The 25,727-nt window shown below is 47.6% G+C and overlaps 1 protein-coding gene across 1 annotated transcript in view; it reads right to left on the bottom strand.

Annotated features, from left to right (window-relative positions):
* The window catches only part of TENM4 (teneurin transmembrane protein 4), a 439,221-nt gene that overhangs the window by 152,845 nt on the left and 260,649 nt on the right, over positions 1–25,727 (bottom strand). The window contains exons 9-10 of the mRNA XM_068978818.1: positions 6,058–6,159; positions 3,952–4,146 (exon numbers count right to left, since the gene is read on the bottom strand). Coding sequence (XP_068834919.1) covers positions 3,952–4,146; positions 6,058–6,159 — 297 coding nt within the window. The remainder of the gene's footprint in view (positions 1–3,951; positions 4,147–6,057; positions 6,160–25,727) is intronic.

Here is a 25,727-nt window from a genome sequence, read left to right on the forward strand (position 1 = left end):
GGGGAGGAATTTAATTTGAAGTGTTCTTTCCTGGTATAAATGTCTTGCTAATTCCTTTGCAACCTTACTGGTTCCAAAATACACGTAACAGGTGAATACAGACATAAGCACACAAAATGGTTAAAAATAGAAATAAAAAGAAAACAAAATGAAAGAAAGGGGCAAAGTGGAGAATTAATAAAGCCAGGAAGGCAAAGAATCCCTTCTCTTGCAGTCTCTGGACACCACTTAATAATGGCTTGCACATGACCTGCTGGAGTTTCTGTTAATTAAAAATGATAAAAATAATAGCAGTGATAAATTTTTATGACCTGCCTCAGATCCCAGGACCTCAGAAGGGTTATTCTGGCCCATTAGGCTGCTAGGATAATTCCCCAGACCCAGAGAATTTTCCAGTTTGACGGGAAATGACTCAGCAGTTCCTATCCTAAGACCTGTAAAGGTATTTCCCGTTCCGTGAGTGCCCGGACCCCAGCGTGGGGTTGAAGCTGTCTCTGAGGCGCCCTTGAGGTCGAATCTATAAATCTGCACTGTTAGTGGAGCAAGTCGAGAGGGTGCCAAGTTCAGCAAGAGGCCCTTGGCGTCACGGTCCTGTTTCTAAGACATAATAAGTCTGATGGGGACCCAGGAACCAGCAAAGTGAATCCGAAGTTCTCAGAAGCTAGTCCAGGCAGGGAAGAAAGAGCAGAAAGAACTGTTGAGGGGCTACCTCCAGGCAATTCATCATCAATTAATCATTGCTTCGGGAGGTCAGCTTGGCAAAGCAAGTGTGGAGCAGCGCAAAGGAGTTCTAAGGAGGTCCGTGCCTTGGGGGCATGGCGGCTCCAGGAAACCTTGGCTGAACTGACTGAGGTTCCTGCCAGAACACGGGCCCAAAGCCAGGGTGGTTATCTATGCCACAGTGACCCTCTGCTGAAGGTCCCACATTGACTGTGCATCTGTGCGCCCTGTCTGGGGCCTCTAGGGAAGCGGGAACCCTAGGATGGCATTAAAATGGTCTCTCTCCATCACACTGGGATTGTTTCCCCGATATTATTTATTTGGTAGGATGCTGTGTGTAGCATGGGAAGATCAGCAGGCTTGGGGTTAGGGGAGATGAAGAAATACGGGAGAAGCTGGCAGGGAGGTGGGCTCGGTTCTGGGCAGAAGACAGTCTAACTTAGTTTCTTCTTAGAAGAGGAGCCAAGCAGTCATGTTTTGTTTTTCCCTTTGCAGAGCTTGCCATTCAAGCCAAAGTTTCTGGCAGATACTTGGCCTACTAATGAGATGATGGGGCCTGCGTGGCCAGGCCACAAACACAGCTCTTCCCCCCAGATGTTCCACGCTTCGGTGACCACACAAGCTACCCGAGGCACTTCAGGACCCGAAACACAGCGGCTCACTTTTCACGGTAAAATGTCGACGTCGGGCCCCTCTGCCCTTCCCCCAGCTCCCTCTAAGCATCCTGTCAGTGCAGTTCAGGCTTGAAAAAAAAAAAAACGGGACAATAAAACTTCAAAAGAAAGAAGTCAGCTTGTTAGCTGATGTTTTATAAACACAGTGAACCCTGTTAGAGCAAACAGGGGATCAGGGGATCGGACGAAGGCCCAGGAAACCCCCACTCGAAACACAAGGAGTCTGCAAGGATGCTTCAGCAGAGAGACAGAAATAAGAGGAATCAGGACCAGATGGCCCTTCTCGGAACAGCCAGGAGTGAAAACACTTCTTTTCAAACAGTAATGTAACTCAAATTGCTAAACAACTTCTATCTCTCTGTAAGTGACCTGGCCCTCCAGGGCGCTGCCCAGGACAGGCTGATCAGGAGGAGGACAACTTCTCCTCCTTGACCCGCACGACACAGTGGGACCCAGGGTGGGACGGCCCCACCGTTTCAGGAGGGATCTCCGCTTTGTTTCTCTTTCCTTCACAGTGTCTTCACCTCAAGGGATGAAAATGAAAAGGGGAAGCAGATGAAGGTCAGCAACGTCAGGATGAGAAAGCCAACGCCTTTGTTCAAGGGAACCGGGCCCCTGGTTGAGCTCAGACAGCCCGAGGTAATCCGCATCAAAGTTAATAGGTCTGAATCAGGACCTCCAGTCACACTTGGGGAGCGCAGACAGCCCGTCTCTCAGAGGAGACGGATGCTTTCCAGACACTAATCCCTTCCCGCTCCCCGTTCTTTTAACACAGGCCCATTATGTTCTCTCATTTTAGGGGAAATGATGCTTTGAGAGGGGACTACTTCTTACATCCCCAGTAGATTAGAAGACTAGCTCTCCCTGGAGCCTCTTGCACCCACTGGAGAAAGTGCCAGGGCCCTAGACAGTAAACAGTGGGAGGTTATGACCATTAGCATCGCCCATCGGTTTCAAGGTCCGTCCATTTCAAAAGGCCTTGGATACAGTGAAAGCAGTGAGACAGGGGACAAGCTTCAGCTGACTCCAGAAAGCTGCTAATGAAAAGAGCTGACGTTCAGGGGGCATTTCCTGTATGTCAGACACTGAGCCATGTGCTTCACGTGAGTCATTTAACCCAGTCCTCACAATGACCCTCTGTGAAAAGGAATTCCCATTTTACAGATGAGGAGTCTGAGGTTAGCGAGTGTGGCAGAACCAGGACTGCCATCTAACGCCAGAGTGTGCACTCCTGACGGCTACACTCTATTGCTCATGATAAGGCCCCTCCTCTCATTGGGAAATCCCACGTGGTTAGGAGGAAAGAGTACAGGGTTTGAGGTGAGAAGACCTGGGCTGAATTCCAGCCCTGCCATCAGGTAGGGCTAAGACCATGGGCGTGTCGATGCCCTTCCCTGGGCCTCAGGGTTCTCATTTGCAAGATAGACCAGTTCGGCTTACCGCACCCGGTTAGGTTTCCTGGGGAACAACTGACGTCACTGTTGAGTTAGCAGTTCACTTTTAAACCTCGTTCTGTACAGCTGTGTATTTACTATATGAAGGAGGGAGACACGCTTATGAATACCTAGGAGCTACAAACAAGACCACACACATAGACACATACACACATGCAGAGGGGTGTGACAACGGAAGGCAACCTTTGGAGGTCTACAAGAGACGCATATTCAGAAATGGAGCACAGAGATGCTTAAAGGGCAGGAGAAAGACCTCAGACTGTGGAGCTAGAAAGACTGGGTCCAAACCCGGCTCTGCCATCCACCAGCCGCGGGACCTTGGGCAGGTCATTTGTCTCCCTGAGTCTCAGTTTCCTCAACTATAAAATCGAGATGACTACCCCTCCCTAGTACGCGTGTGTGCATGCCCAGTCAGTCACTCATGTATATCCGACTCTTTGCGACCCCATGGACTGTAGCCCACCAGGCTCCTCTGCCACTGGATTCTCCAGGCAAGAATACTGGTGTGGGTTGGCATGCCCTCTTTCAGGGGATCTTCCCAACCCAGGGATCAAACATGTGTCTCTTATGTCTCCTGCACTGGTAGGCAGGTTTTTCTTTTTCTTTTTTTTTTACCACTAGCACCTAGGTGGCTCAAATGATAAAAGAATTTGCCTGCAATGCAAGAGACCTGGGTTCAATCCCCAGGTCGGGAAGGTCCCCTGAAGAAGGAAATGGCAACCTACTCTAATATTCTTGCCTGGAGAATTCCATGGACAGAGGAGCCTGGTGGGCGATACAGTCCATGGGGTCACAAAGAGTTGGATACAACTGAGCTTTCACTTTCAGTACCTACTAGTGCTGGAAATTAAATGACACTGGGCTTCTGGCCCCGAACCTTGCATAAGGTTAGTGCTCAATACACACCCTTCTCTTCCCCTCCCTGAGCGGGACCTGTCCTCCCCATTTAGGTTAGTGACTGCTGCCAGTGACGTCCTGGCTCGGGGCGGGGGTGGCGGTCGCGGGCCTGCTCTGGAGACTCCCTCTGCTCCCGGGGAGGCTCGCCTGCCATCTCTGTCTCACGGGGAGGAGCCGAGCTGCCCCCACCCCACCTGGGGTCCTACCTTCCTCGCAGTTCTCGCCCTTGTAGCCGGGGTTGCAGATGCAGGTGCCCATGATGCAGGTGCCGTGGTGGCTGCAGGCCACGTCGATGCACTGGCTGGTGGGCACGTCGCACTCGGCGCCCTTCCAGCCGCTGTGGCACAGGCACCGGCCCTTCATGTACTGGCCGTTCCCGCTGCAGAGCACGGGGCAGGAGGCTGCGGAGACAGCGCCGGGAGCCTGGCGTGGATGTGCGCCCTGGTATACTCCGTCTGTCCCTTCCCCCCCCAGGCTTCAAGTACTTTGCCATAATTCCCATATGTGTCCACCTGTCTGCTTCTCTTGCTTTATTTCATTCCAGTTAAAACACGTCTGGAACTGTGGGTTAAAGTATAGAGTGCAGGGCCTAAAGAATACAGCTGGGGCCCGCTGAACGTTGCTTTCTCCTGTCGCCCTCATTACTGTCGGCTGCACGGTGGTTGCCAGGCTCCTTAGACAGGAGGCTTCAGTCTGTTCCTTGGGCTGGCTGCAAAAGACAGCTTGGCCTGCTGCTCGCCCCGCACCCCTCCAGCAGCACTCTCCTAGTAGCGCTGCGTTTCGCTTCCTCCGTCCTCACGTGCTGGACCACTTCGTGTCTTTAACCCAGTGCTTTCCTTGTCTTTCCGGCCTCCACTCAAGCCCCACATGCCACTGCTCCGATAAGAGAATAGCTGGGCCCAATGTGGCTCTTTAAAGTATTATCTTACTACTCTGCCACTTAGCGTAAAAGGTTTTGTGATCATCTGTATGAAGGACACTATATAAAAATAAATTACGTTGCATTGTGCTCTAAGTACCGACAGCCTTACCGAGATACAATAAGGCTGCTTTACACACGACTCTTAAGTGCATATGGGATGAGACAGTAATTCTTGTTAGGAGGAATACCTCATTTTCTCTCTGCACCACCTTCCCCCGGCTCCCACCTGGCCTTCTTCCTTTTTAAAGCACTCAGCAGGTAATCACTATGCTTCCTCAGGGCTGCTGGCTCTGCTGCGTCAGCCTGAGTCTATGCTGTTTCATGTTAGGAAGGATAAGCAGACGCCCCAGAGCAGCATCACGGCATGCATTTGGAGGGCGCTGTGTCCTCAGCTTGAAAGCCGTCTCTGCCTTCCACTGATGAACAAACTCAAGGATCTGGTCTCCGTTCCAATGTCACTTCACCTGGAGAGCCTCTCCTATTCCTCACTGCACCCAAGCTAGGACCCTTCCACACTGACAGAGGTTTCTGCATCTAACTTGCTCTAGCCTGCTTCACCTGCCACGGACTGCTTTGTCATCATCTGTTTCTCTGTCATTCTCCCCGACTCAGAGGTCCTGGGCTTGAGTCTTGCTCAGTGTTGCAACCTCGGTGTCCAGCACAGGACCAAGTCCTAAAGGGCGCTAAGCAAACACCGGTGGGATGAGGCAAGAGGTGGAGATGGAGAAACAAAGGAAGGGGGCTTTTCCTTTCCCCAAAAGGAGTGCCAAATTCTCAGGACCATCGATCATCCTGTAGCATTTTTCTCGTTAATTCTTCCAGGACAGAAACGAAACCTGAATGCTCAGGCAAATCACAGGCAGCCTTTAAACGCTCCCCACAGTGGTTACCATTAGCATCGTACATGCCTGAAGAGGAGGCAGCATTAGGGTCTCGTGTAGAGAAGTCTCGCCTTCCAGTCCCTCCCCTCGGTGGTCTCTGCCAATACCCCGCTTGTGTTGTAATAAGACATCAACCGAGCAACAGCTCAGGCCCTCCCCAAGGCCAGAGACAAACCACATTCGCTGCAGATGCACGTCAAAGACGCTTGGCAAATGCTGATTGGTCCTCCAAGGGGAAATCTACTTTTGCAAAGGACCCCGTGGCCACCCCTCTCGCTCCTACAATGGACACGGGGTTCCCTGTGGCCGCCCTTCCCTCCTGACCTCCCCGGGCATGCGTCATGGATAACACGACTGGGACAGGGCTCTGCCTGCAGACCTGCCCCCCAGGGCTCCGCCGGACCGGCCCCTGGGAGCCCTTCTCGCGAGAGGCGGGAGCTGGCCGGGATTTCTGCCCTTGGCCTGAGGATTGGGACCCGCAGGCCCACGGGGTGGGGCAGGGCTCTCACCTCGGCCGCAGTCAGGGCCCAGGAAGCCCAGGAAGCAGTGGCAAGTCCCAGAGATGCAGTCGCCATTGCCGTAGCAGTTGCTGGGACAGTTATCCACCGACTCTGTGGGAGAAAAGAGAAACAGAGCTGCAAACAGAGGCTTCCTTACCCAAACAGTGGGCGCGGGAATCCAGCCTCGGGTTAACCACGACCCACATATTCCAGTGCTTTTGACGCAGTCATTGAAAGGAGTCAATCAAGTTAAAAATGTATGTTCTGTTTACTCTTGCTGAGGTACATCTCAGCTGACATTAAGAGATGTGTTTGGGGAAATATGCCCCTAAACCAATTTTTCATAAATCAAATTTGTATCTACAATGCAGAGAAATTTTTCAGCTAAAAACACTGGGAGCAAATGCATGGTTTAACCCATTAGTGGTTATCTTTGGAGGCTGGGTGATGGGGTGATACCTATGGTCTTGACACTTTTTTGTGGTTTATATTTTTCTCATAATGGGCTGATAATCTGTGAATCCAGTTTTTTTTTCCCCCACAAAGCTACTGGGGATTTGTAAATCGGTCTCTTCCCACCTCTGATTCGCCATCTCCCAGTCCAGACTCCACCATCTCTTACAGGGCTAAAACTACAGCCTCATGGCTGGCCTCCTCCTCCCACCCTGATTCATTCACCACCCAGAAGTCTGAGCCACCTCTCTGAAACAGATCTCAGCCTGTCCTCCTACTAAAAACTCTTCAGTGCCCCCTGCCCCCCATTTGCCAAAATGAAAAGAGCCAAGCTCCTTCAAAAAGCATTGGAATTTTCCTTCACGCCCCCTTTGCCCTCCCCATATCCCTGGCATCTGCAATCAGTGCCCACTTTCTGCAGGGCTGCTCCTTTCTCTAATGCATCCTGATACATTTGGTATCATCTGTGTGACATGTCAAGGAAATACAGGCTTCACTGCAGGAAGCTTTTAGTAAAAAAAACTAATCAATGGATTGTAGCTCCAGTTAATACACATGCTATATAGAAAATCTGTTTATTTGGATCAGCCCATTTCTCAGTCATGCTAGATATGGCATAAAGGAAGAAGCCACTGTATCTTGAATGGCTTCTTTGTGCCACTTATTTCCACAAAGCTTATTTCATCTTGCTGCCACCAAATCTTCAAGTGTATCTATATTCCTACTTTACGAACAGCAATAACAACACGAGGAGGCTGATAAAGAGACGAAGGGACTTGCTGAAGGCCTCAAGAGATGCTAATTCATGGATGCAGAATGTGAATCTAGGCCTTCGGACCCCAAGCCTGGTTTTCCTCAATGATGCTGTGTCATCTGGACCTTGAAGGAACTTCTCAGCCACAACCAGGAATGAACGAGGCAGATGTGTGACTCAGTGAGGCCCGTCCTGATGGCAACAAAGGACCAGTTGGAAGGCAGTGAATTCTAGGACTTTCAGAGCTTGAAGGGATCTAGGGAGACCTGACTCTGGGGCCCATTTTTCCGGAATCATGTTGGGTGACCTAAAGCAACTTCCTCCCCACCCACCATTTCTGGGCCTCCTCTTCCTCATATGTGAAATGAAGGTGATAGCAGAGATGGTGACATGAAGGCAATAGCAGAGATGATGCCCGGGACTGTTTCCTGTTCTAAAATTCTATAAGCTTCTGTGCAGAAAAGATATCCTGACAAGGGCAGCAAGTCTTAAATCACCAGGAAATCACTTAGGACCAATGTAACGGCAGCTGATATGGGGCAAAACCAGCAGAGGACGGCTTCTGAGAGGAGATGAGCGTGAAGGATGACTTGAGTATGGGTAGATGGTGGAAGGTGGGAGATGTTGAGGAGCTCACAGCACAGGGCATTTCCCAGAAAGGTCTTTGCCTAGTTGTCTGCCATTACCAACTTGGAAATGACTGAAAAGGGGTTCAAATGTGCAAATGAGTGGGAAATTTCCTTTACTTGCTGTCTGTCTGATAATATCAACAGCATACTACACCAACACAGAGTTAAGAACAAGAGGGTCTAATCTAGTCTGTATTCTCATTTCAAGGGTTTGGAAGCCGTTTGGGACCCGGCAGAGCAAGGCTCACAAGCCAGAGCCCTGAGCATCTCAGCTCTCCACTGGCTTTGCCTGGAAAAATATGCTTAGTCACTTGTGTCTGACTCTGCGACCCCATGGACTGTAGCCCACTGTAGGTCCACAGGATTCTCTAGGCATGAACAATGGAGTGGGCTGTCATTTCTTCCTCCATTTGGGTTGGGATCTTCCTAACCCAGGTCTCTTGCATCTCCTATATTGGCAGGCAGATTCTGTACTACTAGCACCACGTGGGAAGAATCTACATGCCTTTAAGTTTGTAAAGCCTCTATGGTAGGAGGGGCATCTTAGAAACTATTTTTATAAAGGATAACTTAGGATGTTTTCTCTTTAATATTCTTTTTAAAATAAGAGAGGCTTCCCTGGTGGTGCAGTGGTTAAGAATCTACCTGCCAATGCAGGGAACATGGGTTCGATCCCTGGTCCAGAAAGATTCCACATGCCATGGGGCAACCAAGCCTGTGTGCCCCAACTACTGAGCTCACACTCTCTAGAGCCTACGTCACAACCTAGAACCTGTTCTCTGCAACAAGGGAAGTCAACACAGTGAGAAGCCCATGCATAGCAATGAAGACCCAGTGCAGTCAAACAAACAAAAACATAAATAAAAATAAGAATCTTAAGTAAAGTTTAAGGCAAGATTGTTTTCACTTTAAGCTTCAGGCTAGTGGTGCAATTTGAGGGTGGGTTCCACCTGCAGTCTTGCAGAAGGAATAAAGGACAGAGTAGCCAGAGGCCTGCTTCCACCTCTTGCTCCACTACGGAAGGGCTCCAGGACCTTGGTCATGTCCTTGGTCTTCTTGCACCTGTGTCTTCATCCTTGCGCTAGCTCTTCCCATTCTCCCCTGATGGGCGACTCCTACTCCTACTCAAATCCAACTCAAATGTCACTTCCTTGGACAAGCCTTCCTCATTTCTTAAACAGGCTAAGTTACTCCTGGGACTTTTTCTGTCACTCCTATTGAAGGACCAGGCAGCCGACATGGTTGACTGTGTACTTCTTGAGGACAGAAGCCGAGTTTATTCACCTATGCATTTGCCCTGGTTTCCAAAGAAGGGTCTCAATGAACGTTTGCTGCTGTCCCTGAAAGAATTCAGCTAGATGATCTCAGAGAGCCCTCGCAGGTCTGAAATCCTATGGTCCAGGTCTGCTCAAACCCAGTGGTATAACATCTGTCTCCCAACACCGCAGCCATAATTCCCAGCTGTGCTTTTAACAGGGTTGGTTGCAGGTAAGGGTCACAGACTTTCTAAATTTTGATTTATGAAGTCTGTAGGATACAAACCTGTTAAATCCAAAACGTCTTCCTCGTGAAAAGGTGTATTTTCTGTGACTGAATATTGTGTTGGTTGCTGAATCTGACAGACTAGAAGCTTGTTTGCTACAAAACTTGCCACAGGCTGTTGGTGTCAGCGAACGCAGGAATTTAGGAGACATGGAGTAATTTTACGATGGCAACATGGAAGTAGAAGCGAGACATTTGGAGACTATTTCTCCTTGATGAAATGTTTATGTATACAGTCTTTCTTCTGCTTGGAAGGATTTCAACTACTTGGGGTCCACTTGGAATCCTACAAATAATGAGTCTCCATTGACCAAATATCTCTAAGCTAAACACTAGTGCAGAAGTTGGGAGAAGTGTGAACTTTATTGCATAAACATGTTGCTATGTTTCCAATTAGTGTCTGGTGAGTTTTCCCCCCTATAGTCCCTTCCTGCTTTGCTCATGCTTAAACTGCAGCGGCCTTCATGTAGCAGAAGGTGTACCTTAGGTCTGCTGAGATCTGAATTAAAAGTTCAGATGCCTGTACATAACTGATTTTCATAATTGGGTAAAATGGTATGTTGGAGAACAGAGCTTTCCCCTAGCTTTTGCTTTTCTATCACAACAGTGGGTTCTGCTAGAAATGTGATTTTCAGGAACTTGTTTTTCCTTCCATCAATACTGGAATTCAGAGTTTAAATGCTTCCTGAGCTTGTTCTCTGGACATGTGTTCTGAGTGGGCGTGCTCTCTGAACGTTGAACAAAATATTGCTCAAAATACAAAGGGGCCTTTGCAGAAGGACAGAAACACAACGATGCTCCTTCCTGGAGAAAACACAGGAGACGGGAAAACACAGAGGCCTCAGTGAGCCCACAGCGGTGCCTTATTTGTCTGTTCACCTCCCTTTTCCATGGATAATCCAGTAGCATCGCCATGTCAAGGTGAAAGATGATCACAGTTGGTGAGTATGTCTCCCGAGTCTAAGGCTGATGCCTGGGAAAGCCTGCCTTCAGTTGCCACTTGCCCTGCTTTTCTCTTTTGAAATCCTGGAGCCTGATTTTGTAGAAAACAAGGGGAGACCACAGGGGAACATCCTGCCTGTCAGAGGGCTACTGGGTGGCCTAACCGCCTGCTCAACTGCTGTTTCACAGGCGGAATGGCAAGGAGAGGAGAGGAGGCCTGTCTCCTTCATTGGCTCACTTCAGGCCCTGCTCTGAGCAAGCAGACCTTTGCAGTGACTTGAGCCTGAGGCTGGACCCCAACACCAAAGACAGAAGGAACCAGCTGTGAACAAGTTCCTAGCCCACTAGCCATCCTTGTCTCGCTCTTCTGCTCACCCAGCACTTATCCCTCCAGCCCAGCACCTCCTCCATGCATTGTTCACCTGGGATATGTCCCAGCTAACAGAAGGCTACCCTTGCTGCCTGCAGCTCCTTCCTCTGCTTCTCGTCTCTGCTGAGGTTGTAAAAGTGGATGCTGGCAACTATTTGAAAGCACTTGTCGAAAGAGCCAAGGTCCACCTACTGCCCGAGAGAGGTGTACTCTCTGATGCCTCCTTCTCCTTAGGAGTTTGGATGCTAATGCTTCAGGCAAGAAGGAGGGAACATGGATTCCAGAACAGCCAACTGGATGGCTGAATACATCACTCAACTATAGCTGGTGAAAATCCCATGGACGGAGGAGACTGGTAGGCTGCAGTCCATGGGATCGCTAGGAGTCGGACACAACTGAGCGACTTCACTTTCACTTTCATCGCTGGTGAAATTTATATTCCAGGTTCCATCTATTACATCCTCTTTGATCCTGAAGAGGGGTTGGATTTATTATTGACAACCAAAAAAAAAAAAAAAAAAGAGGGAAACAAACTAGAATGCACAGGTGGAGTGTTAATTCTACAGTTACTCTAATAGAGACCCTCTCATTCTCTCACATGGAATGGGGAAAGGCCTCTCATATATTCTAATTTATTCCTTATAAATATAAGAAATTGGTACCTTTGCCACCATTTCACAGTCTGAAATGGAGACCGAGAGCTGAAGTCACAGAGCTACAAGGGTGAATCTGGTAGGTGAATCAAGTTTTGTCTGAAGTCAAAGTTTATGGTAGGTGGCCTGGACCATAAGTATGGGCTCTGGTACCATACTAGCTGGGCTTCCCAAGTGGCACTAGTGGTAAAGAACCCACCTGGCAATGCAGAAGAAGTTAAGAGACCTGGGTTCAATCCCTGGGTCAGGAAGATCCCCTGGAGGAGGGCACAGCAACCTGCTCCACTATTCTTGCCTGGAGAATCCCATGGACAGAGGAGCCTGGCGGGCTACAGTCCTTAGGGTCGTAAAGAGTCAGACACGACTGAAGAGACTTACTGGGTACGCATGTGCTGTGCTAGTTAGAAGCCCTTTGGAAAAGTTGTCTCTAAACATGTTTCTATCTGTGAAATGCGGTTAATAATAGCACCCACCTCAGGGGGTTAGTCTGAAGAGCAAATAGTGTAACGCTGTGCATGTAAAGAGGTTTGCCCAGGACTTGGCAGAGTTGGTATTTTGGTTTTAAGGGAGGTCACACATGTCTTCTGTTTGTGAACCAAAGCAACACATGGACTTGGTCTAATGAATCCAAAGAAGGCAACATGGTTTCTTGGGGGGAAACACACACACACACACATAAAACACACAGAAACTCCCCGTAGGAAAAAAGGAAAGCAGACAGGCAGTGTGCTGAATGTGAGGAAGGCAGGGTGTCTGGATACATTTCCTCCTGGGGAAAAGCACTGTCAAAGCAAATTAAACCTGCTGCCTCCCAGAAGCCCAAACACAGGCCAGCTCATGCCAATATCTGAGTGAAGCTTTCTCCCTGAACACTCCAGACTGGCACTGGGCAGGTGCCAGGTGCTGGAAGGCTGTTCCATGGGCCTCAGAGACATCACTCTCTGTAGGTGTCCCAGCTTTCTTTGCAGATGATGGAACTCAAGGCTTCAGTCTGCAGTAGTCAAGGTCAAGGCAATGACAAACATTTGACAAAGCTCCTGAAAGCCTGGGCGTGAAGCCAGTTCTGCACTGGCATTTGAACTGGAGGATCTGCTTTCAATCCTACCCAGAAGTCTACCAACTGCTATTATGAGCAGCTCCAAGGAGGGGTCTAGGGGGAAGATTGTTCCCTTGATTACATTCTTTATTAATTATGTCTTTGGAGGCAAACCAAATTTCACCAATGAGACTGTGAGCTCCTTGAAGACAAGCAAGATGTCTAGTTCTCCAAAGAGGCTGGTGAGTGTGACACCCAAAGTGAGTCCTCAGTAACGTTAGTTGTACTGAGCAGCTGAGCGGAGTGCAAGGGGGAAATGGAGAAAAGAGGTCAGGGTCATGGGCACGGCACAACAGTCAGACTCAATAGAACAGCTGGTGGCCGAGGCAACTCTTGTTCCCTTGGTCTAATTTTTGGATGTGCAATGCCTGCAGGGAGTGACAGAAGTTCAACTTTGCATTGCACCCTCAGTCTGTATATGGAGCCCAGTTGTTCGTATCTAGAAGGCACACTGAAGAGAGCAATGACTGGAGCATGTCCACTGAAGAGCAGCCAGGGGGTTAAGAGAACTTCAAATCACATTTCAAAAAAGAATTCTTGAGGGAATTGGTAGTTCAGCTGACTAAGGGAGTATGAATCCTGCTTAAAAATACCTAAAGCGCTTTTATGTGAAATAAGGATTAACCTTTTGTTTTGTAGCCTTGATAACTTGGCAGAGGTCCAGTAAGTGAGGACTATCAGTTCAGTTCAGTTGCTCCATCGCGTCTGACTTTTTGCAACCCCATGGGCAGCAGCACATCAGGCCTCCCTGTCTATCACCAACTCCCAGAGTTTACACAAACTCATGTCCACTAGATCGGTGATGCCATCCAACCACCTCATCCTCTACTGTCCCCTTCTCCTGCCTTCAGTCTTTCCCAGCATCAGGGTCTTTTCCAGTGAGTCAGCTCTTCGCATCAGGTGGCCAAAGTGTTGGAGTTTCAGCTTCAGCATCAGTCCTTTCAATGAATATTCAGGACTGATCTCCTTCAGGATGGACTGGTTGGATCTCCTTGCAGTCCAAGGGACTCTCAAGAGTCTTCTCCAATACCACAGTTCAAAAGCATCAATTCTTAGGCGCTCAGCTTTCTTCACAGTCCAACTCTCACATCCACACATGACTACTGGAAAAACCATAGCTTTGACTAGACAGACCTTTGTTGGCAAAGTAATGTCTCTGCTTTTCAATATGCTGTCTAGGTTGGTCATAACTTTTCTTCCAAGGAGTAAGTGTCTTTTAATTTCATAGCTGCAGTCATCATCTGCAGTGATTTTCGAGCCCCGCAAAATAAAGTTAGCCACTGTTTCCACTGTTTCCCCATCTATTTGCCATGAAGTGATGGGACCAGATACCATGATCTTAGTTTTCTGAATGTTAAGTTTTAAGCCAACTTTTTCATGCTCCTGTTTCACTTTCATCAAGAGGCTCTTCTTCACTTTCTGCCATAAGGGTGGTATCATCTGCATGTCCGAGGTTACTGATATTTCTCCCGGAAATCTTGACTCCAGCTTGTGCCTCATCCAGCCTGGCATTTCTCATGATGTACTCTGCATGTAAGTTAAATAAGCAGGGTGACAATATACAGCCTTGATGTACTCCTTTCCCTATTTGGAACTAGTCTGCTGTTCTATGTCCAGTTCTAATTGTTGCTTACTGACCTACATACAGATTTCTCCGGAGGCAGGTCAGGTGGTCCGGTATTCCCAGCTCTTTCAGAATTTTTTAGTTTGTCATGATCCACACAGTCAAAGGCTTTGGCGTAGTCAATAAAGCAGAAGTAGATGTTTTTCTGGAACTCTCTTGCTTTTTCTATGATCCAGCAGATGTTGGCAATTTGATCTCTGGTTCCTCTGCCTTTGCTAGAACCAGCTTGAACATCTGGAAGTTCATGGTTCATGTACTATTGAAGCCTGACTTGGAGAATTTTGAGCATTACTTTACCAGGATGTGAGATGAGTGCAATTGTGTGGTAGTTTGAGCATTCTTTGGGACTGGAATGAAAACTGACCTTTTCTAGTCCTGTGGCCACTGCTGAGTTTTCCAAATTTGCTGGCATATTGAGGGCAGCACTTTCACAGCATCATCTTTGAGGATTTGAAATAGCTCAACTGGAATTCCATCACCTCTACTAGCTTTGTTCGTAGTGATGCTTCCTAAGGCCCACTTGACTTCGCACTCCAGGATGTCTGGCTCTAGGTGAATGATCACACCATCGTGATTACCTGGATCATGAAGATCTTTCTTGTACAGTTCTTCTGTGTGTTCTGGCCACTTCCTCCTAATATCTTCTGCTTCTATTTGGTCCAGACCATTTCTGTCATTGTGCCCAGCTTTGCACAAATGTTCCCTTGGTATCTCTAATTATCTTGAAGCAATCTCTAGCATTTCCCATTCTATTGTTTTCCTTTATTTCTTGCACTGATCACTGAGGAAGATTTTCTTATCTCTCCTTGCTCCTCGTTGGAACTCTGCATTCAAATCGGTATATCTTTCCTTTTCTCCTTTGCTTTTTGCTTGTCTTCTTTTCACAGCTATTTGTAAGGCCTCCTCAGACAACCATTTTGCTTTTTCAGATTTCTTTTTCTTGGGGATGTTCTTGATCCCTGTATTCTGTACAATGTCACAAACCTCCATCCATAGTTCTTCAGGCACTCTATCAGATCTAATCCCTTGAATCAATTTCTTGCTTCCACTGTATAATCGTAAGGGATTTGACTTAGATCATACATGAATGGTCCAGTGGTTTTTCCTACTTTCTTCAGTTTAAGTCTGAATTTGGCAATAAAGAGTTCATGATCTGAGCCAGAGTCAGCTCCCAGTCTTGTTTTCACTGACTGTATAGAGCTTCTCCATCTTTGGCTGCAAAGAATATAATCAATCTGATTTTGGTATTGACCATCTGGTGATGTCCATGTGTAGAGTCTTCGCTTGTGTTGTTGGAAGAGGGTGTGTGTTATGACATCGGTGTGTTCTCTTGGCAAAACTCTATTAGCCTTTGCCCTGCTTCATTCTGTACTCCAAGGCCAAATTTGCCTGTTACTCCAGGTGTTTCTTGACTTCCTACTTTTGCATTCCAGTCCCCTATACTGAAAAGGACATCTTTTTTGGGTGTTAGTTCTAGAAGGTCTTGTAGATCTTCATAGAACCATTCAACTTCAGCTTCTTCAGGATTACTGGTTGGGGCATAGACTTGGATTACTGTGATATTGAATGGTTTGCCTTGGAAACAAACAGAGATCATTCTGTCATTTTTGAGATTGCATCCAAGTACTGCATTTTGGACTCTTTTGTTGACCATGATGCTACTCCATTTCTTCTAAGGGATTCCTGCCCACAGTAGTAGATATAATGGTCATCTGAGTTAAATTCACCCATTCCAGTCCATTTTAGTTCTCTGATTCCCAGAATGTTGAAGTTCACTCTTGCTATCTCCTGTGTGACCACTTGCAATTTGCCTTGATTCATGGAACTGACATTCCAGGTTCCTGTGCAATATTGTTGCTCTGTACAGCATCGGACTTTACTTCCATCACCAGTCCCATTCACAACTTTGTTGTGGTGTTGTTTTTGCTTTGGCTCCATCCCTTCATTCTTTCTGGAGTTATTTTTCCACTGATCTCCAGTAGCATGTTGGGCACCTACTGACCTGGGGAGTTCATCTTTCAGAGTCCTATCTTTTTGCCTTTTCATACTGTTCATGGGGTTCTCAAGGCAAGAATACTGAAATGGTTTGCCATTCCCTTCTCCAGTGGACCATATTTTGTCAGCCCTCTCCACCATAACACATCCATCTTGGGTGGCCCTACACGGCATGGCTCATAGTTTCCTTGTGTTAGACAAGGCTGTGGTCCATGTGATCACATTGGTTAGTTGTCTGTGATTGTGGTTTTCAGTCTGTCTGCCCTCTGATGGAGAAGGATAAGAGGCTTACAGAAGCTTCCTGATGGGAGAGACTGACTGAGGGGGAAACTGGGTCTTGTTCTGATGGGTGGGGCCACGCTCAGTAAATCAGTATAGTGAGGACTATAGCCCTTGGGAAATGGAGTCGGTTCAGTACAAGAACCAATAGAGAAGAACACCCCTTACTCTGTTGGGTTATATTCTATTGCTGTGTATCTGCCCAAATATTGTAAGCTTTTGAGGGCAGGAAATGTGTTATTTATCTCTGAATCTCCAGTAAATAGTACCATCCTTGACTCATAGCACATGTTAAATGAATGTTAGTTGAATGACCAAATGAATAGACGAGGTGAGCTACAAGGTCACACATTTTCAGTCAATGATGTACTGAGGGAGGGGGCAAATGCATGACTGGGATATTGCAGGGAGATTACGACAGGCCATATGGCATCTTCCAAATCCAAAATTTCATGATGCTATGAGTCATGGAGTAAGGGAACATGCATGGATTGGGTCAAGAACCTTGGGTTCTTTATTTACAAAACAGAAACAGACTCATATATGAAAGCAACCTAAAGGCCCATCAACAGAAGAATGGATAAAGAAGGTGTGATACACATACACAGTGGAATATTCGTTAGCTGTTAAAAAGAAAGAAACAGTGCCATCTGCAGCAACACGGATGGACCCAGAGATCGCCCCACAGAACGAGGTCAGACAGAGAAAAACCATTAGTATATGATATCACTTCCACGTGGCATCTAAAAAATGGTACCAATAAGCTTATTTACAAAACAAAGAGAGTCACAGATGCAGAAAACAAACTTATGGTTATCAAGGGGGAAAAGCGGGAAAGGATAAATTGGGAGATTGTGATTGACGTATGCACACTACTAAATATAAAATACGTAACCAATAAGGACCTACTGTATAGCACAGAGAACTCTTCTCAATACTCTGTAATGACCTAATAGGAAAAGAATCTAAAAAAGAGTGGACATATACATATATATATCACTGATTTACTTTGCTATATAGCAGAAACTAATACAACACTGTAAATCAACTATACTCCAAAAATTTTTTTAGAAAAGAAATAAACTCGCAGACATAGGAAAAAAATTAATGGCTATCAAAGGGTAAATGGGGAGGGATCAATTAGGAGTTTGAGACTAGCAGATAGAAACTACTATATGTAAAACAGCTAAACAGCAAGGATTTAGTGTATAGCACAGAGGACTGCATTCAGTATCTTGTAACAACCTATAATGAAAAAGAATCTGGAAAAGAATATATATACATGTATACATACAAACACACATATGTATAACTAAATCACTTGGCTGTACACCTGAAGTTAACAAAACAGTGTAAACCAACTATACTTAAAAAAAAAAAAAAAGACAAACTTGGGTTCTAGTCCTACCCCTGCCAGCAGCTTCTTAGGCAACCTTAGCCAAGACCCTTTTACTCTCAGCAACTTTCTTTTCATCTCCAAAATTCATTAAATTTATTCAGCAAACATTTACTGAGCATCTCCTCTGGCTTAGGAAGTTACCCAGCACAGTGGATGACTTATATGATCTTTTAGGCCAAACATCCTGGGATCTAATGAATCAAATCAAATCGTCAGTATTTAGACATCTACACTAACAGATGAAAAAGATGAGAAAATAAACCATCATCATGATGTTTATGGCCTGAGGGAGGGAAGGGAAGTTTGCTCTTTTAAGAGCAGACCTCATGTTTTTAAACCTCTCTGCCGTGTCCTCAAATAACTAGCTTCACATTTTAATCTATCATGTGAGCGGCGTCTCCAGTGAGTCACCGAGGAAGGAGGGCCCAGGGATGGGAACACAGAGCAGATGCCTCACTGGCTGCCTCTGGCTAAGAGCTCCCACCTCTGGCCCCCGGGCTGTTGGCAGCAGCCTTCCCAGATGCCAGGGCCTGCAGATGGCTCTGCTGCCTGTCCCAGGGAACTCAGCCCATGCATAGTCTGCTGCCAGGCTCTGTGAGCATATGCCAGGGAGGCCAGTGAAACACACGGCAAGCGGTGATGAGACTGCCCAGTGCCACGCTGTTCAAGAGCACAAGGACCTTCCAAGGAGAGGTGTGTGCCCTCGTGTGTGAATCCATGTTTCCTTCCTTTACAGATTTATCCATCCTTCATCCACGCCTCCTCCTGAGGAGCCATACTCTGCCCCTAGTTCCTGCCTGGGCTGTAGGCACAGGTAGACCAGATGACTGGCCACAGCTGGAACCCAAGGAGAGTCATTTTCATAGGCTGCTTGGTGCTCTCAGACAGGGGCTGCTGCACAGAGGTTCTGGCCGAATTCTAGTATTTGAAATCAAATCTGCCTGGGGAATACAGCAGCTGGTGATGAGAGTGGAAGCGAAAAGACATGATAGGAAGAGAGGGGCTGGGGAGGTTTTCCTGGGCAGGGGGGAGTCCACGATCAGAAGCAGCAGTCCTGGGTGATCAGAGGAAGCCGGCCTGTCAGCTGGGAGAGGTAAACAGAGTGGGAGTTTAGAGCCAGGCATGAGTCTGTTCTGCCCCCGGGGAGAGCAGGACGGGGCTGGGAAGCAGCCTGGCCTCCCCACCGCTTTTCAGAGCCTGTTTTAGTCCCAGGCCATGTGAAGCTTTTTGAAGCTACTACCACCACACCTGCCTTTCCTTGAGGTGGCCTGAGAGTGTTTTTGCTTCTGGCAACTGAAAATACCCTTGACACATCCATTCACCTTGGACTTTATGATGAGCTCTACCTGAGAGTTACCAGGCTTCGATGATAACTGGTAAGTGCAAGGCATGATGTTTTTAAAGCATTTTTATGTACAGTTGCTTACAATTTTATTTGAGCCTTACAATCACTCTGTATGCAGGAAGGGAAAGTGCTGTTTTTTATTCCCCATTTTGTAGATGAGAACACAAAGGCAGAGAACTCATTCAAGTTCATGCAGCTAATAAGTGACAGGGCTAGTATTAAAATCTATATTTCTCCTCCCACCTAAATGAGGGATTCTTCCCTACCCCACAACTGCCATTTCAATAAGAAAACATGCCGGTCCCAGTCTCTTTGCCTCTGGTCTCAGTTATCGAGTGAGGATGACACAAAGGGTGCTGGCAGGACTAGTAAATTCCAAATGGTACTGATTTCTCATTTTGTTCATTGAAGTTCTGGTTTCAAAACACACCTGCCAGCATTCAAGACTCAGAATATAGCTCCTACCACTCACATTGTAGCATACTCGGACAACAATATGGTTCTATCATTTGCTCACTGATCATTCATTCATTCAAACAAGCTGATTGATTCCACTGGGCTGATGCCATCAGGAGGACCTGAAGAGTGGTCCTTGTTCTCAAGGAGAAGGAAAAAGGCTCCAAACAAGCCACTGAAGTCAGGCAGACCTGAGTCTAAATGTCAACTGGTACTTTTACGGGTGAGACTTACAGAAAGTCGTTGAATCTGTTTACTTATCTGTGGAAGGAGAAAACTATTTGCCTTACACAATTGTCTATATTATATAAAACCACTGTGTGTGTGTGTGTGTGTGTGTGTGAGAGTGTGTGTGTGTGTGTAAGCACACACCTGGTACTTCGAAGGTGCTCAGGAAATACTGCTTTCTCCTGTCCCTAGCACAGGTTTTTTCTAACTTCATCCTAGGTTAGTTCCCTGAGGGGCTTGTTCAAACATGGACTGCTGGGCCCTATCTCCAGAGTAGCAGATTTAATAGATCTGGGGTAGGGTCCCAGGTGACATTGATGCCCATGGCCTGGGTACCACTTTGAGAACTACTGATCTTGAAGAAAGGCTGGGACTTGACACACAGGTTTATAAAAACAAGACTGAGAGGACCCAAAGACCTAAACTATGCAAGAATGCAAGAGAACTCATGGACCACTTCCAAAGAGGAGGGCTTGGCCCTCCAGGAGGGAGTGTTTGAATAGCTCTTAAAGAATAGGCAGCCTTTTGAAATGCAAAGCAGTCCTGGGCAAGATGGGGGTCGGGTGAGAGCCGGATGGAGAACAATCATCTTTGCTGCTCCCACGCAGTGACCTGCTGATCATCATGCGAACTACATGTCAAGTCTGTCTTTGGAACAAATTAGTTAAGAAATCAGATTTTTTTCCCCCCAGTTTTTTAAAAGCTCAACTTGACTGTTGGCTATAGAGTCCCATCTAATGAGCATCACTTTGTGCTGGATTACGCTGTGATGACAGACAATGGAGGAACAGAAAAAGGCTCTGAGGAGGTGGGGGGGGGGGGACTGGTAATTATTCTTCAATCTTTTATCCAGGCTCGTCACCAAGGCTGATGCTGCTTATAAACCACGCAGAAAACCAATCCCCTCCCGCTCTGTTCATGTCAGGACAGTCACGTCTGAAAATGCACGGAACTAAGAAAGATGGCCTAGACACCTGCAGGTTAAAAGGTCCATGGTGGCCAGGTCTTGGTTGGAAAATGCTGACCTCTGGCTGGCATCACCTGTGGCCTGAATCTCTGCATCAGCCCTCCAAGGGAACTTCTGCCTCCACCCTTGTCCCTGTCAGTCTGTCCTATACCTGGAGGCCTGAGCTGTCATCCTGAAACTGAGTCTCTCAGGGCCCCGACAAAGACCCTGTTCCTTGGCATCTACAGTCACTATCACAGAGGCCTATGGACGCTTTTGTTTGTGCAGTGTTTTAAAAAAATTGAATTAGTTGCCAGAATTTTTCAAAAAGGAGAGTTCACAGAAAAATCTGAATGGTGGCTTTTCTTTAAAAAATTGGGAGATCCAGCATGGCAGCAATCTCTCTCCTCATTTAGGAGAGGCCCAAATACTGAGGTAGCCCACAACCCCAGACTGCAGCTTCCACACCCCTGCCTCCTGCCTGGGCCCCCGAGGCCTCTGAACACAGGACCCCAGCTGGGAGTCTCGCTTCCAGGCATCACTCGCTCGGGTACTGCCTGTATGTTGCTGCCATAGCCACACACCAGCTGTCCTCTGAGTCACTTCGTATTTTTAGACTCATTTATCTTCTGAAACAAATTTACTTAAAAAAGAAATCCAGAATAATAGTTTGAGTTACCTAATTATATCTTTTCTAGTTGACTAAAATAAAAACACAATTTTTGAAATACAGTCTATGTATTCCTTGGAAGAAAAGTTATGACCAACCTAGATAGCATATTCAAAAGCAGAGACATTACTTTACTGACTAAGGTTTGTCTAGTCAAGGCTATGGTTTTTCCAGTAGTCACGTATGGATGTGAGAGCTGGACTGTGAAGAAGGCTGAGCACTGAAGAATTGATGCTTTTGAACTGTGGTGTTGGAGAAGACTCTGGAGAGTCCCTTGGACTGCAAGGAGATCCAACCAGTCCACTCTGAAGGAGATCAGCCCTGGGATTTCTTTGGAAGGAATGATGCTAAAGCTGAAATTCCAGTATTTTGGCCACCTCATGCGAAGAGTTGACTCATTGGAAAAGACTCTGATGCTGGGAGGGATTGGGGGCAGGAGGAGAAGGGGACGACAGAGGATGAGATGGCTGGATGGCATCACTGACTCGATGGACACCAGTGTGAGTGAACTCCGGGAGATGGTGATGGACAGGGAGGCCTGGCGTGCTGCGATTCATGGGGTAGCAGAGTCGGACACTACTGAGCAACTGAACTGAACTGAATGATATGAAATAATCTTGAAAACTAAGGTTTGGGAAACACCAGGGAGGAGAAAGCCTGAGTTTTCGGAACCAAGAGTTGACTGCTCCAGTTTCCCTTCCCAGCCTAAATTCTTTGCTACAAGGGTCCTTCTCATGTCCTCTCTGGGCTGCAGCCAAACTGCCCCGCTCCCCTCCTAAACCCACATCCCCTTGATGACTTTGCCTGCAAAGCCTTCCCCTCAACCCCCTCCACTTGTCCAAGTCCTACTTAACCTTCAAAGCCCCATTTAAACACCACCTCTTTCATGACACCTCTCCAGATTCCTCCTAGCAAGACTGATCTCACACTCTCTCATATGAATCCAAACAGCAATTTATATCTACTTTTTGCTTATCACCTACAGCTGTCTACCTTGCAGTCTAGTTATTTATAAGCACTGGCTGGCTCCTTTTCTCTAGTAAGCGACAAACTCCTCGAGAGGAGAGAAGGAATCCATTTCCCATCCCTTTCCTTGTCCGTGTCTCCCCAGTGGCTGGCACACCACCTTGTCCAGAGCAGCTGTTCAGTCAACACTTGCTAAATATCAAATGACAAAAGGCCATGTATGGTTGACTTCATGGCCTCTGGTGTGTTTGGCCTCAAATTCTAAGGCTGGGCTGCTTCTGTGGGGTTTGGCTTGTTTATTTCCTTGCTGATTTCTTCTTTTTTTTAAATTTATTTTCAAATTTCATTTTTATAAATTTTTCCCAGACCCATGGCCTCATTTTCATTTCTATTCCTCTGGGCCTATTCCATTCAGCCAGATACAATATTGGGGCTTTCTACCCCTCAAAACAGCACTACCCATATGTCTGGGGAACATTTGGTAATAAAACTTTGTGGGGCCCCCATTCTTCCTTCCTGTAAGACCTGTCAAGATGGCATCTGTGAATTATGTGCTAGAATTACTTCTGCTAGGACACAACACAAAAAAATGATTATTGACAAGATGGATACATTCTCAGACTCTGGTGGATTTTTCTTTACAATAAATATAATGCATGTTGGCCAGTCATGCCATGATTGGGACAGTATTTCTTTCTTATTTATCTAGTGGGTAACACTCAGTGTAATAACTTGGGTCTGTATCTTTGGGCCAGAGGCCAAGTTGGAGTTCTGCTTGACACCAAATCCTATTAGAGATCATGGTAATGTAATTATATGTTCAAGCTAAATATTTTATAGCTGCTCTAGCCACCTAGATATTATCACTCCCTCAGCCCCTGGGCAGAAGTAAAAGCTACGTGTCTTGCAAGGAAATGAGAAATAGTGACTGCTGTTGAAACTTTGTGGAAACTTCTGGCCACCTCTGATTCTCTGGCAGCAGCAGGATTTTAAGCCACCTATACACTAGGCTATGCACTTCCCTGGTGGCTCAGATGGTAAAGAATCTGCCTGCAACAAGAGAGATCCAGGTTCGAGCCCTGGGTTGGGAAGATGCCATGGAGAAGGGAATGGGTACCCTCTCCAGTATTCTTACCTGGAAAATTTCATGGACAGAGGAGCTTGGTGGGCTACAGTCCACAGGATTGCAAAGAGTTGGACATGACATATACTAGGCTCTAACACAAATTTTAGCCCCTGTCTGGGCCTGATATGAAGGGAAAGTCTCTCAATTTCCCCAACGAAAGAAACGCTGGCCAGGCCATGTGCTAGGCTGTCTGCATGCCAGAGCACTAGACCACAACCCTGTGGCTGGCCAGCCTTCCTCACAGGTCCCAGGTTCCTGCCACTTGTCCACTGAGCTGGAGTGTGAGCACTGCCCAGATGTGGTTGGCTGGGCCCTGCCTCCCAGGCTGAGCCTCCAACCCCTCTGCTCCTCAGAGCGGGATCCACCTCTGGCATAATTTTTCAGGACTCCTTGACCCAGGACTGAGCACAGACCATACAATCAGACAACCTGGGTATGATTTCCAGATCTGACTCTCACCAGCTGCACATCCCTTGGAAAACCATATAAGGTCTCTGAATCATGGTTTTCCTACTTGCCTATTTCATAGCAGGGTTGGGGGTAAATGAGATAACCACTGTAAAGCAATTAGCAGGGCTGGCAGTAAATGTCTCATCATTCCGCGTGTGTGTGTGTATGTGAGTTGCTCAGTTGTGTCCGACTATTTGTAACCCCATGGACTGAAGCCCGCCAGGCTCCTCTGTCCATGGAATCCTCCAGGTAAGAACACTGGAGTGGGTTGCCATGCCCTCTTCCAGGGGATCTTCCCCACCCAGGGACCGAACTCGTGTCTCCTGTGTTTCCTGCACTGCAGGCAGGTTCTCTACCACTAATGCCACCGGGGAAGCCCCAAATGTCTCATCATTGGTAAGTAAAACATAACCAAGCTAAAACACATCAAACGAAGCAAACCCAGTTTTGTCCAGGCCAAGTCAGAGGCTGAGTGCTGTGACAGAGCGAGCACAGGCTTGAGAGTTGAGAGCCCTGGCATTCTCATCCACTCTGCCTCCTCCTGTGACCGTAAGCGAGTCACTTGGCCTCTCTGCGCCCCAGTTTCCTTTTCTGAAAAATGGGCATAGTCATACAGACCTGAACTGAGTTCTCCTTCCTGCTGCACGTGCAAGTATGTGCACTTTATGCCAACAGGACAAGAGGCACCGGACCTCACCTTGGGGTAGCAGCAGCCCCTGCGCTAACATCGCCTCTGCACAGTTCGGGCTGATGGGGTTAGGACACAGTTAGGTTTCTCCCACCTGCGTGGCACACTGCAGCCTACGGGATGCACCCACATGGGGGAACGGCGCGCTGAACTCTCTCTTCCTTTCAGCTTATACCTCCAAAGTATGGATGCACACCCCACAGAAAGCACGTCCACTTTCTGTGAAAGATGAGTTGTAAGGGCCTGGTCTCCCCTAGAATCCTAGAGGTATTTCCTGGGAACCCATCACTTTTTCTCACTGCTGTCACTCACTCTGAGGACTCTGGCCGTGCCCGCAACAGAGGAGGCCTGTTCTGCAGACTGGCCTGATCCATTGCTAAAGCCCCAGTGTGAGTCTAGTGACCAAAGGCAGGACGTGTGGACACACACGTGGACGGACACACACATGGACGGACACACACATGTGTGCGTGCGCATTCACACAAGAACCTGCGGGAGCCGCACCTGCTCTCTGTTAACCTGAAGGGGCCGAGGGCTGGGTCTAGAGGCTTCCAAAGGAGGGAGTAGAAGCTGCCAAAACAGATCATCCCCCTCCCAGGGCACAGACTCTCCCTGCTGAGTCTCCTGCCTCCTCCTGGGGCTGGGGTACAAGGCCCCCTGAACCCGAGCTCTGAGCCTGTGGAGGCTGCACCTCTGGCTGCAGAGCCTTCTGTTGCTTGGCCCTCCCCTCCTGGTGGCTGGCCAGGGGACAGCGGCGTGTATCCTCTCCAGAGCAGTCTGCTTTGAGGGGGCGGCTGCTCTAGCCAGCTGATGCTTTGGGAGGCTGAGGGAGAGCAGCTTTAATTCATGAGGGCTGACTGTAATTAGCCTTCCATCCCAGACTCTGGGGAAATCCCAACCTTCACACTCAACTGCCAGGACAGCAGCGGAAGAGACAGACATCCTCTGAGAGTCAAAGATGGGCCAGCACAGCGGTCCCCAACCTAACTGGCACCAGGGACTGGTTTTGTGGAAGACAGTTTTTCCATGGACCAGAGAGGGGGCTGTGGATGGTTTCAGGAGGCTTCA

The sequence above is a fragment of the Capricornis sumatraensis genome, chromosome 8 (assembly GCF_032405125.1).
Source record: "Capricornis sumatraensis isolate serow.1 chromosome 8, serow.2, whole genome shotgun sequence".
In the NCBI taxonomy this organism is placed as follows: domain Eukaryota; kingdom Metazoa; phylum Chordata; class Mammalia; order Artiodactyla; family Bovidae; genus Capricornis; species Capricornis sumatraensis.